At 46.8% G+C, this 15,512-nt stretch overlaps 1 protein-coding gene across 10 annotated transcripts in view; it reads right to left on the reverse strand.

Annotated features, from left to right (window-relative positions):
- SAXO6 (stabilizer of axonemal microtubules 6) overlaps positions 1–15,512 on the reverse strand; it is a 541,049-nt gene that overhangs the window by 414,238 nt on the left and 111,299 nt on the right. For all 10 annotated transcript variants that reach the window (XM_078676490.1, XM_078676481.1, XM_078676550.1 and 7 more), the window contains 2 exons: positions 7,061–7,533; positions 6,833–6,967 (listed from right to left, as the gene is read on the reverse strand). In XM_078676490.1, the coding sequence (XP_078532616.1) occupies positions 6,833–6,967; positions 7,061–7,533 (608 nt within the window). The remainder of the gene's footprint in view (positions 1–6,832; positions 6,968–7,060; positions 7,534–15,512) is intronic.

Here is a 15,512-nt window from a genome sequence, read left to right on the forward strand (position 1 = left end):
CGAAATTTCCTCCCTAGAACAGATGTGCCCTTATCGCTGGACGGAACACCACATTCGTTATCTCGGCTTGCAGCTGACCCCTTCATTAGATGGTTGGTCGCATGTTAATTGGAGGGACTGCCGCAGGTCGGTCCTTGAGGACCTGCGGAGATGGAAATCACTGATACCATCGTGGCTGGGTAGACTCAACGCGATAAAGATGTCCATCCTACCCAAACTTCTTTACTTGTTTCAGTGCCTACCTACCCCCATCCCCTTACATAGTATTCGGAGTCTTCAGAGAAATTTAACCAACTTCATCTGGGGGGGGGAAGAGGCCACGATTCTCCCAGGCACTCCTTATGGCGCCGCGAGACCGTGGAGGGCTGGCATGTCCTAATTTGGTGGACTATTATTGGGCTGCCCATTTACGCTTCGTGATCGAATGGGGCACCAGAGAGAGTGAGAAGGGGTGGCTCCACATGGATAGGGCTGTGACAGGTCATACCATCTGGGACTTGGCGTGGAACCATAAGGCAGGGCGTTCCCCGAGCGCTTACTTGGCGGTGCCCACGAAAAAAATATTGGAAATATGGGACAGGGTAGCGGTGCGTAGAGGTTTCACGACTTTTCCTTCCACGCACACCCCTATTGAGGGGAACCCATGGTTTCCGCCGGCTTACCGTACTAGAGCCTTCCGAAGGTGGTCTCAGGGTGATTGTAGGGTCCTTACAGACCTCTTTGATGGGGGCACCCTTAAGTCTTTTGCTCACTGCAGGGAGGAATTTCGACTCCCGCCTGAGGCTGAGATGCAATATATCCAGCTGCGGCACTGGGTACTGACGGATGCGACGTACCCAGGGGCTACCCGGGATTTTACCCCGTTCGAGCGACTAGCCCGTTCTTGTACCGAAACGAAGGGCTTGATCTCCAAGATATATCAGATTCTGCAAGACCCTCACGTGCCGCCTTTACAGGCCTATCAACGACGGTGGCACGCTATGTTAGGGGCCGATATCACATCAGCGCAGTGACTCCGTTTGTGGCAAGATATACCTAAAGTATATCGTAGTATACCGCAACAAGAAAACGCATATAAAATGATGACCCAGTGGTACTACACGCCTCAGCGACTACATAAAATGTTCCCAACCTCTTCTCCTGACTGCTGGAGGTGTCGGGCTGCGCCTGGGGACTTTCTGCATATCTGGTGGACCTGCCCCTTGATAACTGTCTTCTGGAAGGAGGTCCTGAGTCACATTAAGGGGGTCCTGGGGTTTCCTCTGCCTGATGCCGCTAGTACAATGTTGCTGGGAGTCAAACCTGCGAATCTGTTGGCGCTGACCCAGGGTGATTGGACAATAGCGCTACAAATGCTGGGTGCTGCCAGACAACTCATTGCCCTGTACTGGAAGAAGACGGAGGCGCCCCCCCATTGCGGCGTGGTTTGTGAGACTCTGGCATGTCATTACCATGGAGTTACTCTCAGCTAGATTGCAGTCTCGTAATACACGCTTTAAGGCGGTGTGGCAACCTCTAGTGACCTATTTGTGCAAAATAGAACATGCGCGAAACATGCCCCCTAAGCTTAGGGCGTTGCGTTTAGTGGACGATGCTGTGCTTCCTCCTACTTCACACAGGCCTGTGATAGAACAGCCCTCGAGTCCGAACTATAGAGTATGGCAAACGCTCCTGATCTTTGCGAGACCTGTGGGGACTCTCCCCCCCCTGCCCCCTTCACTGTTCTCTAGGCCATTTCTCTCCTCTTTCCTGATTCTTCCTTTTATTCTCTTCTGCTGCCCTTTCTGTTCTGTTGCCTCTCTTCTAGGCACCTGGTTGTAGTTTGGACCGCTTTGGTCCGGTAGTTCTATTAGTTCTAGTTCCTGGTCTTCATTCGGCCCTAGAGGCCAGGCTATTGTTGGCAGTGACTTTCCGGCATGACGGAGGGATTTCTTTTTACCTTTCAGATGCGGCCGGCCCTATTGGGTTGTAGGCGGAACGCTGTGTATAATGATAAGAAGTAAGCACAATTTCCATGTTATATTACTGCATTTCCTCTGACGCGGCCGGCCCTTATGGGGTTGTAGGCTTATCGCCGTGTATATGTCACTTTTTTGCGTACTCCCTACTTTGGGGTGAAATAAAAACAGACTTAAAATTAAAAAGTTGCAATGGAAAAAGCAGAAGCTGAGATGTTAAGGGTAGGAATTAGAATACTAAAGAGAGAGGATGTGACAATGGATAATCAAGGGAAACAATTCCTTAGAAACCATGCGGGGTAGGGAGAACAGCAAATAAAAATGATCACCCCGGGACAGGGTGATAAGGAAGCCCTGGAAATCACTATAATCCCTAAAAGGTTAGGGTGGGGGAGGAAGATGCCCTGGTCTGAAATAGGGACAGAGAATTGGCTTATATGGATTGTGAGGAAGAGGGGAACTTGAGTAACATTGATTAGGAAATTGGGTTGTTGCGCAGCCTTTTCATCTTGTCCTGGAATGTTAATGGTTACAAAAGAATACGGTTTCAGGAAGGCTTTAAAAATATCCTTCGGAAGACCGATATTGTTTGCTTACAAGAGACCTGAATGTGCGACGAAACCCCTGTCACTGAAGGCTTTACTCACCATGTAAAACCTGCAAGAAAGAACCAAGTAGGTAGGGCATCAGGTGGCTAGATGACCTTGGTTTACACAAGGATAGAGGGAGATATACATCTCCTTGAACTAAAGTGTAATTGGGCATTAGGTAGCAGAGTGCTGACTCTAAATAACAACGTAGGTGGGGGAGGCATATACATTATAAATGTGTACATACAGAAAGGGGAACAAATGAGTATAAAGCGGAGCTGGAACGTTTAAAAAAGGATTTAGAGGATTTATACGAAATTTACCCAAGAGATGTACTCCTAATACTGGGTGATTTTAACCATAGACTAAATCCCCAAAAAACTGACGCCTGGCATATAATATAGACTTTGCAATGTTCACCAGCAGTGACATCTCAAACCAAGACGTGGAGCTTGGCCAGCTGCTAGGGGCTATGGGTTTGGTCTGTGTTAATGGTAGAAAAGAAAAGGATCGGCCTCCAAAGCGGACCTTTAAGATAGGGCAGCAAATGTGCCCTATAGACTATGTTTTACCCAGGCATGGTGCTTCCACTCAGTACAACACTTTGAAATACTCAGGGTAGACGGTAGTGATCACTTCCCACTATCGATGGAACTGCAGGTAAACAGGGACCCACAGAGACAGAAAGTGTTACAAGTAGATGATGAATATCCAAAGCGACCTACAACCCGGATTAGTGAAGAATATATAAAGAAACTGAGTGCATTCCAGAAAATAGCCGATTTAGAAAATCTACCACTAGGGGAGGATATATCCTGGTATGAGGATATAATAAGGCAACTGGTAGAATGCCTCAGGATAAAAATCAAACGGGGAAACCAAGGTTTAGTAAGTAAAGCTAAAATACATCCAAATAATAAACCATGGTTTGACGAAGACTGCCGGAAAGTAAAGGCCGCTATTAGGTAATATGAGAGATGCCTTAGGCGTAGGTACAATGATGCAGCATCACTAGCACTTAAGAAGCTGAGGATAAAATACAAGGCAACTATTAGAGAAAAAAAAAGATCCTTTAAAGAGAAATGCTGGATGAACTTACTTGAGGCAATTTAAGAAAAAAAATTCAAAGGCTTTTGGAAAATGATACAGGAATGTACGGGGAAAGCGGTAGGGGCCCTGCAATGCTCTGTTCCAGAGGATAAGTGGGTAACCTACCTTGAGGAAATCTATGGCAAATGTCCAAGGAGGGGGGAAATATTATCTACCAGCTGGCCAGGAGTCAGGGAAGAAGTAATAGTGCAGTTCTCCCCAGGCCATATTAAGACCATATTAGCTGGATTAAATGTAACACGTGCTGCCGGCCCAGATAATCTACCTGCAGTCATTATAAAAACTAATCCAGACTGGTGGGCAGATTTCTTCTCAAAGATGTTTTTTTTTAGAATATTAAATACAGGAATTATGCCAGATAGTTGGAAAGGGGCTATCATTATACCGATACATAATAAAGGCGATGTAAATTCCCCTACAAATTATCGCCTAATAAATCTCCTGGATATTGGGGAAAAAGTATTCTCCAAAGCAATCCTAGGTCTGCTGAAAGATTGGGCAGAAGATAACTTGATAGTATCCCCAGAACAGGGTGGATTTAAAGAAGGGCATTCAACGGTGGACCACTGTTTTGCTCTCTGGGCGGTCGCGCAGAAGTCGATAGAGCAGAGGGGTAATCTATTTTGCTACTTTGTGGACTTCCGCGCGGCATTTGACCTTGTGGGTAGGGAGCAGCTATGGTCAACCATGGTAGGTTACAAAATACACAATGATCTGGTAGCCCTTATACAGGCCTTACACACAGATAACTGGGTCCAGGTAATCTTGGGTGAGGAGGGAGGATTGTCTGGGAGGATCCAGATTGGAAATGGCCTTAGGCAGGGGTGCGTATAAGCCCCTTTGCTTTTTTCCCTGTTCATAGCCGACTTACCCCTGAAATTAAGAGAGGTCATAGGGGCTAGCCCAAAAGTAGGAGGTAATCATATATCCTGCCTGCTATATGCAGATGACTTGGTGAGTGTGGACCAGACAGAAATAGGTCTTCAGAGAAAATTAAACATGTTTAATGAATACTGCTTAAATAAAAAATTAGTAGTGAACATGGAGAAGACCAAAATATTATGTTTCAGTTGAAGCAAGACTAGGTTCCCTTGGTGTCTTGGCACAGAATTACTTGAAAGGGTAACAGAGTATAGATACCTGGGAATATGGTTTACGAGCAACCTGAAATGGTCTACCCATCTGGAAGCTTTAAAAATGAGGGCAACAGCTTCTGTGAAGGGTCTAAAAAGATTCAATAGCGTTTATGGTGAAATGTCAGATGGGCCAGTTATAAAGGCCTACCTAGCAATGGTCCCTGCACAATTTTTATACGGGGCAGAAGTACTTTTTCTAAGTGGAAAAACATGTTGGGATAAAGAGGAGGGAAATATCCTGAAAGCTTGTTCTCGTTGCCAAAATCATCAATTGTACAAGCTGCAAGATTAGAGGTGAGATTTACCTCTTGGGCAGTAACCGCCAGTAAGGCCCTAATACGTTTTTGGCAACGCCTAGGGTCAGGGGAGCCACAAAAAATGTCCCAGTGGTGTAGAGGTGAAATTGCCATTAGTGAGCTGTCCTGGGCGAAAGAAACAAGAGCCTCATTAAGAGAAGTGTATGAAGTGTTGAGATTAAAGCTATGCCCGCAGCTAGGACAGGCAATAATAGGCAAAAAAGAACTAAGGACACTGGGAGTCGACATGTCCCGTATATGTGACCGAGAGTATCTCTTGCAGAAAACATCGGTGTCCCATATGACCCAGGCTTGGGAATCAGAAGAAAAACAGTATCCCTATTTAGACAGGTTACCGAATTACCGTCTAAGACGTGAGGTACTAAAAGTGAGAATGGGAATAAACCCCTGTTATGCGAATAATGGGGTAAAAAATGTCATGATAAATAGTGATGGTAACTGTACTTGTACGTTAGGTACCCCCTATGATATTGTACATATTTTATTAGACTGTATGATGGTTTTAGATATACAAAAGGAGATGTTATGCCCGATGTTAAAGAAATATAGGATTATGAATAGGATGCAAGCTGCTAACCTTCTAGTGGAAATGACAAACTTAGATATAGCCTGTGCTTTGGGGAAATTTATGAGCAAAGTTAGGGTGTTTCTCCAGTGTACAGAGTAACAGGTGCAAGCAGTTCCCTTAGTATAAAATGAGATTGCATTTTTAAAGGTTAATAGTAATGTATGTATTTTATTGGAAGGATTGGATATATATGTATGAACTATTGTGATTTTAATAATTTTAGGAAGATATTTGATTAGTACCTAAAGGAGCTGCGTTATCCTTCGTGCAATGATTGTGTGTTGCATTTTTTATGATTGTATTATGTTATATGCTTTTACAAAGGTTTACAAAACGTAAAGTGTATACTTTTATGGTTGTAACAAACCAAATAAAGTTTTTATTGATTGGCATTGTGTACCCTATGTGCTCTTTGCCCTACCAATGTCTTTCCTTGATTCCCCTATTCTTGTCTTTCCTCATTTCATTGATTCCTGTCGTGTTCTTCATTTTTGCAGTTACCACAACAAGAGTCATATTTGCAACTATTGCTCTACATATGTTCTGCACTCAGGTGACTTACAATAAAAGCTTCTCATAACATTAGCCCAGGTGTCTTCTGTGTGCTGATTTGGGTGAATGGGAAAGAGCTCATCTATAACCTACCTGTCTGTCTCTGGAAGGATTGTTTACAGTCCCCATATGGGTCCCTTTCCAAGTAAGCTATGGGAGAGTGTTAATCGGACACCTCTCCATTTTCTCCGCTGAGCACGGTAGGCTGGAATGCATTTAGTACAATGGGACCAGAAGAAATGAACAGAGTGTGAAAAAATGACTCAATAAATACTTTAAATAAATCTTTGGAAAAACGGATTCTATGGCAGCCAAAGTGTCGTGCAACTTCCGGGTACGTCTTGCGTTTTAAGTCTAGCACTAAACATGTGCAGTTTGTCTTTGAAACACGGCTATATCTCTTTCATAAATAGTCCTTTTACCTTGAGAAACTTGCTCTAATTTCCTGACCCATCTTCAAATAATCGGCAAATCACGTTGACATGAGTGTTGAGTTGCGGAGGCAATAGTTGCAATATTTGCTAACCTGTAATGGAATATTATAGTGATTCCTTTGCTTTACCACTTATTAGATCTTTACTACACAGGTTTCTCATCTTACCTGCTCTGCTGCAAGCATTGGCGAGTTCTTCATTGGATTCTTCCATACAAATTGTCTATGGTATTCGGAGGTCCTGTTAGGTTTGTTTACAGGTAAAACATTCATACCTGCTTTCTTCTGCAGTGCTCTGTGGAACTAATAACACAAAGATTGAATATAGGAACGAAAAGATATTTTTCATTTGCACCTAATTATCTACAGTATTTAGCAAAAAAAGCCTTTTTTTACCCCATTAGTTTCTGGATGAGCTACGGATGGAGTTGCCTCTTTTGTTTGCTTCTCCAGTACTTGAGTTTGTAATATGTTATTGGCATCTACATTGTTTTCTTTAACATGCTGTGCACTTCGTAATTTGCTATCTGCTGAGCTGTTGGTTTCTCTCCTATTGTGCGTCCTGTGTGATTTGTTCACCGTCTCTGTTTTGTTTTCTTTCGCATACTTCATTTTTGAATCTGCAGAGTGAGATCGAGATTTTTTATGGGGCAGCCTGGGAGCCTTTGGTGTCTCCACATTTTCTTGGCCATGGATGTCTTTGCGATGTGCAGGATGTGAGCGAAGGTGCTCTGGAACTTTCAGATCTGAAGGTGCTTCTAGATTCCTTTCAGAATCAAGCTCTCCATTCCACTCCAATGACTTTGAAATTTGTGGATTGTAGTAAGGAACTCTTTTCTTTGAAATAAAGCTTGGTTCTTTAGTAATTCCTAGGACAAAGAAGATATTAGTATGAACTGTTATTCTCCTTTTATAAAAGTAAATACTCTTGTGATAAGGCACCACTAGAATCAAACATAACTAAAAGGATTTGGCAAAAAACAACAAGTTAATGACCTACGGTAACACCTTTTCTGGTAGAGACTTAACCAAAGATTCCGCACCCTTTGAATACCATCCGACTAGATCTTGAAACTTTTGTAGGGCAATATTCTCCAGCATCTACAGGAGTTGCAGTATGAAGTCTGTTTGGCAGGCACCAGACGGCTGGCCAAAGCGTCATTGGTAATTCAGTGTGCCCACCACTCCTCCCCTGCCTTGAGCTGTGAGTAGAGAAGCCCCGGCCAGCCCCCATGCTACCACAGCAGGAACAAATTAAATGATAATACCATCAAGCTATTATCATTTTATTTTTCCTTTCTTTCACTGCTTCAAAGCAGTGGGGTTCCGCTCCTCCGCCTTAGTGGAGGAGCCACCACTGAATAGATGTGGGGTTTTAAGAAACTATCATTCAAACAATTTTGTGTGCTGTCTTTTAGTATTTGAACCTTATCTACAGATTGTCATGAGACCCCTCAACAGAACGGGAAAGGGGGAGGGCAGATGAAGAAACTTCACTTACTCCCCTAGCCGATGTAATGGCTATTAGAAACACTGTCTTCAGAGTCGGCAACTGTGCTTAGGCTCAAAGGGCAAGCACATTAGATTGGTTAAAACTAAATTCACTGTGGCATTAATATGGGGCAGGAAGAAACATATGGATCAATCCAGTTCAATTATTTTATTCGATTGATACATTATTAATCATAAAAGTTCATATAAACGCCACAAATATACATACTAAGAAAAATTGTTAGACTACAGTTAAGAACAATAAAAAATCGAAGCAGCTAATTAAAATGCAATTCATCTTAACAAATGTGCAATTTCCTAGTTTTCAGAGATAGACACAAGAAAGAGGCGACACAGAAACAGGTTAAGGGGTCTGGCAACATTCAGAGGAAGTAAAAAGCTGGGCAGCATTGCCTAAAATTAAATTTGTGCGTAAATGGGATAACAAAATTCTAACGATGATTACGATAAAATTTACAGTAAAAGAGAATGTGAAAGTCATTTTGAGGTGATGCATCATGGGCAACATGGGAGATCGTTAAGAGTATGTGCCTGCAGGAAAGCCCAAAATACATGTAATAAGGTTGAGGCAAAACTTTTTTTTTAAAAATCTTTCGCTAGGATTTGTGACAAATTGCAAGAAGTGCATCACAGCAGGTGATTTAAAAAGAGATGCTCGATCCGATAAATGTAAAAAGGCCGAAAGGGCAGCTAAATAACCCTTAACGGTGGTCACAGCAAGGCCTTGCCGGGTTAATGCCAAACAGAACATGAGAATATCAGAAAGGGGGTTGGATAAGACTAGATATGCACCACACCACAATCTTCTCCCAGTGCCTACCATAAATAATTTTTGTGAAACGAAGTCTGGCCTCTAGGATTACACCAACCACTTCAGAGGAAGATAGTATGGTACAGGATCTGCCGCTCGATCTCCATGGATGGAGGTGTTGGTAGCGTAAGTTCCGATGCAAGACTTGGCCTTGCTACTGCAACAGGAGATCCTCCCGAAGGGGCAACCGGATTGGAGGTTCTATGCTCATGGGTAGAAGTGCCTGGTACCACACTCTCCTCAACACGAGAATGACTTGGGCCCAGTCTCTCTTGATCTACTTGAGGACCCTGGGCAAAAGAGGTAGAGGCATATAGGCATACAGGAGTCCCAAGCCTCAATATAGGTGTGTGTGATGTGATGTGATGATCATTTATATAGTGCACTACCACTCCAAGGAGCATCTTGGCGCTTTGACTCGTATAGCTGAAAGATGGTCACAGCTTAACTGTCCTCAAACAGCAGGCAGAAGTTAAACACGTGTTTTACAGACTGAGTCCGCCAGGCTATAGATCCAAGTTTTAAGAGATTTCCTAAACTTCTGTTCAGAAGTGATTGCACGGAGTTGCTGGGGCAGTTTATTCCATGCCTTTGCACCTATTACTGCCAGGGTTTTTCCTCCCTTTGTTGCCAGTCTGAATTTAAGGACAATCATCAGATTGGCTGTTGTGGATCTGAGTTCTCGAATGGGATTGTATCGCCTGAAGTTTTTATACAGGTACCATGGACCATGCTTGTGAAAGGCCCTAAAAGCAATCATCAGAACCTTAAATAAGATGCGCTTCTGAATAGGAAGCCAATGAAGAGCATCCAGCGCAGCATAGGCCGAGGATTTTCTTGGCCATCTCAGAACCAGTCTTGCTGCCGCATGCTGGACCATCTGCAGTCTGTGCAGGGCAGATTTATTTGCCCCCACATACAGACTATTGCAATAATCCAATCTAGATGGCATCAGCGCCACTGCGACAGTGCGTCTGGCTGACAGGGGCAGGAGATCAAAAAATTTCCTAAGGCCCTTTATGATGTTATGTGTGGAAGAAAAGGGGCCCCTGCCAAGGTAGCTATATTTTTAGAAGGAAGAAAAGTTAGCACCAGGTTCTGTGCATATTTTCCCTGTGTCTACCTTTTCCCTGCACAATCTAGAGCCTTCAAAAGACATATCGACAAAAATTGCTGAACAGTCGTAGAAAATCCAACTTAGCAGATCCATGCATATTGTCTCATAACTACACTTGTTCCCAATGCTCTACTTAAATAACCTGCTGTATCTATTCCTGACTTAATAGAGAGGTTTGTCACATCCTGTCTATCAGCAACTAAATATAGTAATATTTTGTAAGTATCCTATGGGCCACAGGTAACACATCTGATAGCCTAACCTATAAAGCATGGGACTATCTACCTAAAGGACAGAAAGTATTGACTGATGTTAGAGTAAAACTAGTGGAAGAGAATGCTTTCTTAGAGTAAGTCGCCATCTTTTTAGATTCCGTATCGGGAGAAGTAGTAGGGAAAGCATTGGCAGCAGTAAGACTAGTTGAAGCCTGTACTTGGTTTAGAAAATCCAGAGGTCTCCGGGAGCCGAACAATGTCTTTTTTGAGGATTTATTGAAAGGCAAGTTCCTGGTTTAGTCCAGGTGCCCATTAAAATATCTGTCAAAGCCTCCTTAAAGGGCAATAAAAGGCTCTTGTAAAGTGCAAGCCGAGTAGCAATGCAGTTTTTACCTCTTATGTAAGCCCTAGGTATACTTGTGGAAAAAGATGGTGCCTCTTCATTAGCTATATCTGGAGTAGGAGAAGATAAACCTACATCCAGAGACTTATTAAGACCACTTGCATCTTGCAAATACTGCAAGATATCATCAAGAGCAAATTGAACATTAAAATAATATTCTTCGAGGGGGCGTGGCCAAGACGGCTGACATGGCGGACGCAGCTTAGAGTAGCTCCGTCCCGCCGATCAATTCTTCCGACATTTATCCTGCCTCCCCCCTCACCTGTGCCCGTCCCGCGGCAGAGAGGAGTAGCGGAAGGTGCCCGGCGGGTGTGGCGTGACTCTTGGCCGCACCGGCGACGCAGATCGGGCGCAATCGGCCCTGGAGGCGGAGCGGCCTACACTGGGGATTGGCGCCGGGACCTCGATTTCGAGGGCACCCGGGGAGAAAGACGACGGACGGCGGAGCGGGGCTGCGCGGCGGCCAGGCCCTCACCGGGACACAGATACTAGCGAGCAGCCACAGGCAGGATACTTCCTTGGGCCCAACGCTGCACCGGGGGGGGCAAACAGCTGCTGAGAGGCTGCGGCCAGCGCGACATCGACCAACTGGCCGGAGGTGGTAGCGGAGACCCCGAGAGAGGCCTGGGGCCGGCGACCCCGGTTGTGAGTGTGCACTGGGGCGTGCGGTGGCAGTCTAGAGGAGCGGAGGAGTGAAGGGGAGGATGCGGAGGACCCGGCGGTCAGATCGGATCGCGGTGGACCAGGTCCCTGGGACGCGAGTAGGCCGCACTTGAGACGGGTTGTGCAAGTTGGCGCCAATTTTCAATTGCGGTGGCCTACAATTCGGCGGCCAAACCGGGCCGCGGCGTGGCCCCCCCCCTGGGGAGCCCCTTGGTAGCAACACAGCGATCCTGGGTACTGGTACGCAGGGCGGTGCGCAATTCACGCCGTGGGGGTCCCCCACCGGGCCGTTTCATCGGCCATAGACTGACTACACTGAGCGGCCAGGAGCAGAGCGGGGCCTGGTGGCTGCACGGACTTGTCCCGAACACGAGGTGGTGGAGCTGCGTGGAGGCTTGGGGTGCTTTGTAGAGACATCCGGGGCCCATGCTTTAGCGGCGGGGGAAGGCTGCTTGATCCCCCAGGGCCGAGAGACAGGGGACACGAGAGACGCAGAAAGTGACCCGACGGCGGCTCTCTTATACACAGACCATGACCAGAGGAGGGAGCGGTGGTGGAGCCTCGAAGCAGGGGACAATAGATAAATTCACTGGCCCGAGTGGTCAACCTGGTGCCTCGGGCGGCGGCCAGGCTTCGGGGCCAGACAATGCAGCTATCCTGGCGGCTATCAACCAATCTAGAGACATGTTGGATGCAAAAATAGGTGCGGTTGGAGCTGATGTCACCTTGCTGCGCCAGGACTTACGGAACGCGGTGACCCGCATTACTGAGGCGGAAGCCCGGATTTCGGGAGTGGAGGATGATGTGGCGACGGGGTTAGCATTCCACCCTTCTAGAGGGACACGACATGTATGTAACCTGTAACCCCGGTTAAAGTCAGACAGAGCCTTAGCATCCACAAAATGGATGCTGCCACCGAGACACAAGTCTGCCCTCCTGCTGCTGGGAGTCCTCCCAGAGCAGGAGGCAAGGACAAAGGGTTTCCTGCCAGGGGCGGTGCCAGCACCGTCCCAGACAGGGTTTTGTGTATTCCAGGTAGGCAGGGCTACAGAGGAAGGTGACTGCAAGTGGCACCCCGGTGCTCACTGTGCATAGGCCGGCTGAAACCAGTTCCAGGGGCACTCCAGCCCCTGGCCTGGGGAAAGCCCGCCAAAGGAGAGGGGTGTAACCACCCCCCTCCTGGTCCCACCCATAGGGCAGGACTTAGTCGCGTGCCAGCCCCCTTTTCCCAGATAAAGGTAGGAGCAGGCCCCCTTCCAAATTAGATCATCTTTGGAATCAAGACACGACTTTCTACGAAAGGACATCAAGATTTCTTCTTCAACATTCTCCCTTGTGGCTAAGGAGTAGTCACCCTGCATCCGCAGGCACCATCTTAAGAACACTGCGGTCTGCTGTAAGTCCTTCCTCCGGAATCCGACTGCCCAGCTCGACGAGAACCGGCTTCCCTGGCACCTCTGACCTCTACCCACCTCTACAGCCAAGCTGAGAACCGTGGGTGCGACGAGACCTCGAGGGACCGGCCATCTTCAAGACTGCACAACTTCTTTCCAGCACGACCGCCGAGGGATCCTCTGGTGAGTGCTTTGGGGACAGAGAAGCCCCGACCCTGAGCAGCTCCAGCACCGAAGTCCAGCCTCCCAGCATCTCCACGATCTGCGTGGGGCCCTTCTGCTTTTTGCTGCTCACCGCGTTGTTTGGCTACTAGCCCGCTGGCTTGTGGCCTTCCTGACGACGCCCGACGACATCACTGCTGCTGGTCTGGTTGCTCCAGACTGGCCCTTGCTCCCTTCCAAAAGAGGAGCACCCCGGACCCTCCTGGTCCTCTCCAGACGCCATTTTAGGTCCACCGCGTGGGCTTGAATTTGCCAAGACTTGTTGCCCCAATCCTGGGTCCAGCGACGTCGAGAGCATCATCCATCGTGGGACAGCTCGTACCTCCATCCTGGTCGCCGACAACGCCTCCTGGTCCGTGAGACTACAGAGCCCAGCAGCGCCCACTCACCTGACTGCGGTGACTTCGCCCGGTGCCATCCTGGTGCCCACTTAATCACTGGCTAGTGATTCAAGAACTTGGTCCCCTCTGCTTTCAGGTTTCTTCTTCCCTGATCCAGGCTTGGATCTCTTCGAACTTTTCTTCACTGGCCGCCTGCCAGCAACTTCTTCTTCAGGCTCCTGGTTCGTCAACGAGGAATCCCGACGTCTTTTCAGACCTATGCAGCCGCAGCCCCTGGGCTAGGTAACTTCGGCATTTCGGTGCCCCAGCATAGCCTCACTATCCAAGGGTCCAGATCCACTGTCGTTTTCGACCTACCTAGTCGGGTTCGCCCGAGAACAGTAACTTTGTGAGTTCTAGCTTCCATAGGCTTTTTCCCGCCTTACGCGTGAGAGTTCCCACTCTGCACGTGGTGTCCCTAGGCCTCCTGCTCCTAACCTGAGTGTTTAGTATTGTAGGCCTAGCGTTTCTAAAGCCTCTGAGAATTGTTACTTACCTGCTAGTAATTCGCATTCCACTTTTAGAGTATATGGTTTTTCGTGCCCCTCGGGCATTTGTGTAAATTGTGCGACTTACAGTATTTTTATAAGAGTTTTGTTGTGTGCTTAGCTCCCTGTCTCATAAAGAGCCAGGGTAGTCTTGTTATAAATAAATACACTGTTTATTTTCATAACAACTTGTGTGGTGTCCTTTCACTGGGTGTTCAAGGGGTAATGTGATGGTAAAACAGCTGGCTTAACACGCCCTCTAGAGTCTTAGCCTTAGACTGCTCGTATCCATGCTACTAGGATAGCTGGTCTATAAGGTTGACTTACAACCAATCATCAATAAGGGTTGTTTGGACTGATATATAGTGATCACTAGAATAGTGAGCACTGCACATCAGGCCAACTTCTCACATTGGTGAGCAGCGGTTGGGATTTGAGCTTGCTGTTGTTTTACCACACATATCCTAAGAATATCTTGTGAAAGATCACATAAGTACTAAAGGTACATATAACTTAGCTTAGAATACTCTGAGTTCTACTGAACCAGCTGTTGTAGCTCCTAGGGCCTAGCACACCCTAAACTACAACTCTAGCAAGGGATCAGTAGGCAAACATATAGGGTAGGTAAGTGCACCACTTACACCTCACTAGAAAAGCATGTCTACCCATGGAGAGTCTTCAGAGACTCCCCTTGTGGTTATTGACCCTCCACAGGTCACTTCAAGATATGCATCTCTCAGTTTCCAGGAGATGAGACAAGTGTGTACCTCCAGGAAACTGAAACAGGGGTCTAACCCCACCATTCCCTTTCTAATAGGCCTCTTAGAGACCTATGATGCGAGAAAGCTTTCTCAGCTAGATGGGAATATGCCAGCCTTAGAGGGTACCACTGGGGATCCAGACCTCCACAACACTGTAAATGCAGTTGGGGAGGAGGATCCTGAGGAACTCTCTGGGGATGAGGTAGACAAAGGTCTTGAGGTAGTCAGAGGGCTAACTAGGGCCAACATAGACTTACTTGGGCTAGGATCTGGGGGACCCCCAGTACTGACCCTAAGTAGGCCTAACCTTGGAGTTAGGAGAGATAGATCTCTTTCTAGGGACTCCAATAGATCTCTGCACTCTAATGCCTCTTCTCAGAGGAGAAGGAACTCTCCCCAGAGGAGATTGACTTCCCCTCAGAGAATGGAGCATGAAGCTAGGATGAGACAGGCTACTCTTAGGATTGAAAGGGAAGAAATTGCCCCGGCCAAAGAGAAGCTTGCCTTGGCTAGAGAACAGCAGATGAGTGGGTTAGCTCCCACTGGTGGCAGCAATCTCCCAAGAGATAGAGAGAAGGGTTTAGATACTAAACACCTGACTAAGATAGTGCCCCCCTTTAAGCAAGGGGATGACATCCAGAAATGGATGGCTGCTTTGGAGAGGGCCTGCACTGTGCAGTGCATTCCCCAAAGTCAGTGGGCAGCTATACTGTGGCTCTCCTTTGATGGTAAAGGTAGAGATAAGCTCCTCACTACTAGAGTTGAGGAGGCTAACAATTACCAGGTCCTGAAAAATGCACTGGTTGATGGGTTTGGCTTAACCACTGAGCAGTACAGGTTGCTGTTCAGAGACACCCAGAAAACTCAGTCTCAGGACTGGTC

Source organism: Lissotriton helveticus, chromosome 1_1, assembly GCF_964261635.1.
Source record: "Lissotriton helveticus chromosome 1_1, aLisHel1.1, whole genome shotgun sequence".
NCBI lineage: Eukaryota > Metazoa > Chordata > Amphibia > Caudata > Salamandridae > Lissotriton > Lissotriton helveticus.